The 1,686-nt window shown below is 54.5% G+C and overlaps 1 protein-coding gene across 1 annotated transcript in view; it reads left to right on the top strand.

Moving 5' to 3' along the window:
- The first annotated feature begins 509 nt into the window (after positions 1-509).
- The window catches only part of LOC130586062 (keratin, type II cytoskeletal 75-like), a 4,903-nt gene continuing 3,726 nt past the window's right edge, over positions 510-1,686 (top strand). The window contains exons 1-2 of the mRNA XM_057386772.1: positions 510-1,043; positions 1,421-1,635. Of these exons, the coding sequence (XP_057242755.1) occupies positions 564-1,043; positions 1,421-1,635 (695 nt within the window). The 5' untranslated portion in view covers positions 510-563. The remainder of the gene's footprint in view (positions 1,044-1,420; positions 1,636-1,686) is intronic.

The following is a 1,686-nucleotide window of genomic DNA, read 5'->3' as shown; positions in this document are numbered from 1 at the left end:
ACCAGCCCTGCTTTAAAGAATTCTCATTTGGGCATAAGAACGAGCCCAGAATTTCCACCAGTCATGGCCTGAGGTGCTGCTGCCCCTCTGGAGTTTTCTCAGAACCAAAATTCCARATCAGAGGCTCCTCAGAGCTCAGACCCTGCACCAGGAACCAACATCCCAAAATCAGCCCAATCAGCCTTACACAACCGGGGTTGATTCACCTGKGGGATGGAGATGAGCAAACACTTGCCCAACAAGGAACCATCTCCTGCAGCCGTGGAAGAGGAAGTGGGAAAGGGGCGGCTGCAAACAGCAGCTGAGCAGCCGCTATCGAGGTTTTCTCAGATATTTCAACACCAAAAAAAAATGCAACCCCTGCACTTTTTTTTGAGATCTCCATGGGTGCTCATGGTGAACTCACCGTGGGTGTGCCAGGCTCGGTTAATCAGCGGGGTGAGCCCCACTCTGGAGCCRTTCCCTTCCTCAGGAGGGTATAAAGGGCCAGTCCCAGGCTGGGGGAGCACAAATTCACCTCCAGMCACTTTTTCTCACTCCTTGGATCACCYCTGGMAGCTGCCATGTCCCGCCAGTGCACYGTGAAGAGCCAGACCAGAGCTGCYTTCAGCGCCGCCTCTGCCTTCATCCCCAGCATCTCCGGCCACTGCCCACGCCCTGTGCCCCATCCCAGAAGCTGCGTGGCCACCACTGGCCATGGMAGGGTCACTGGAGGCTTTGGGAGCAGGAGCCTCCATGGCCTCAGCGGGTGCCAGAGGATTTCTGTAGCCGGGAGAAGCTCAGGGTTCTGCGGATCTGCAGGTTTTGGTGCTGGCACTGGGATCTCCTGCGGGTTTGGCGGGGCGGTTGCCGGTCCTTTTGGGTTTGGTGGTGGCCCTGGGTTCCCYGCTGTCCCAGCCGGGGGCATCCATGAAGTGTCAGTGAACCAGAGCCTTCTGAAGCCGCTCAACCTGGAGATCGACCCCAACATCCAGAGCATCCGCAAGGAGGAGAAGGAGCAGATTCAAACCCTCAACAATAAATTTGCCTCCTTCATCGACAAGGTGAGACCATAGATTCTTGGTTTTGCTGTGGTGTTTCTTTGGTGGGGAAGCACAAAATCTTCATCCAATCTTCATCCCCAATTTTGCTGCTCCTGTACTGCCAGTTCTAACATCAGCAGCCTGGGAAAAAAATCCCAAGTGTTTCCAGATTTGAGAGCATTTAACATTTCCCGGGAATGCTGAGGTGAGATCAGAAAACAGGGACAAAGTGGTGGYGCTGGGTGTGAGGAAGCAGAGTTGGGAAAGAGAGCAGGAATGTTTGAATTGTCAGCTGTTCCCCAGGGGCTGAGGGCTCCCACCTTCCACCAAGTGAATCCTCGCAGGATATCCCTCAGCTTCCCCAGGAAAACCATCCTAAAGAACTTTTCTCCCTCCAGGTCCGGTTCCTTGAACAGCAGAACAAGGTYCTGGAGACCAAGTGGGCCCTTCTGCAAGAACAGGGGAACAAAACTGTGAGGAATGACCTTGAGCCCATCTTCGAGACCTATGTGAACAACCTCAGGAGGCACCTGAGCAGCTTAATGACAGACAGGGAGAACCTGGAAGGGGAGCTGAGCAAGATGCAGAGCCTGGCTGAGGACTTCAAGGGCAAGTGAGTTTGTTCATGGTCTGCCTGGGCCTGGGTGGGTGGCAATAGATGCAG

Source organism: Malurus melanocephalus, unplaced genomic scaffold, assembly GCF_030028575.1.
Source record: "Malurus melanocephalus ecotype Western Australia unplaced genomic scaffold, MMel_1.1 scaffold_1050, whole genome shotgun sequence".
Classification (NCBI taxonomy): domain Eukaryota; kingdom Metazoa; phylum Chordata; class Aves; order Passeriformes; family Maluridae; genus Malurus; species Malurus melanocephalus.
This window is presented reverse-complemented; position numbering and strand designations above follow the sequence as displayed.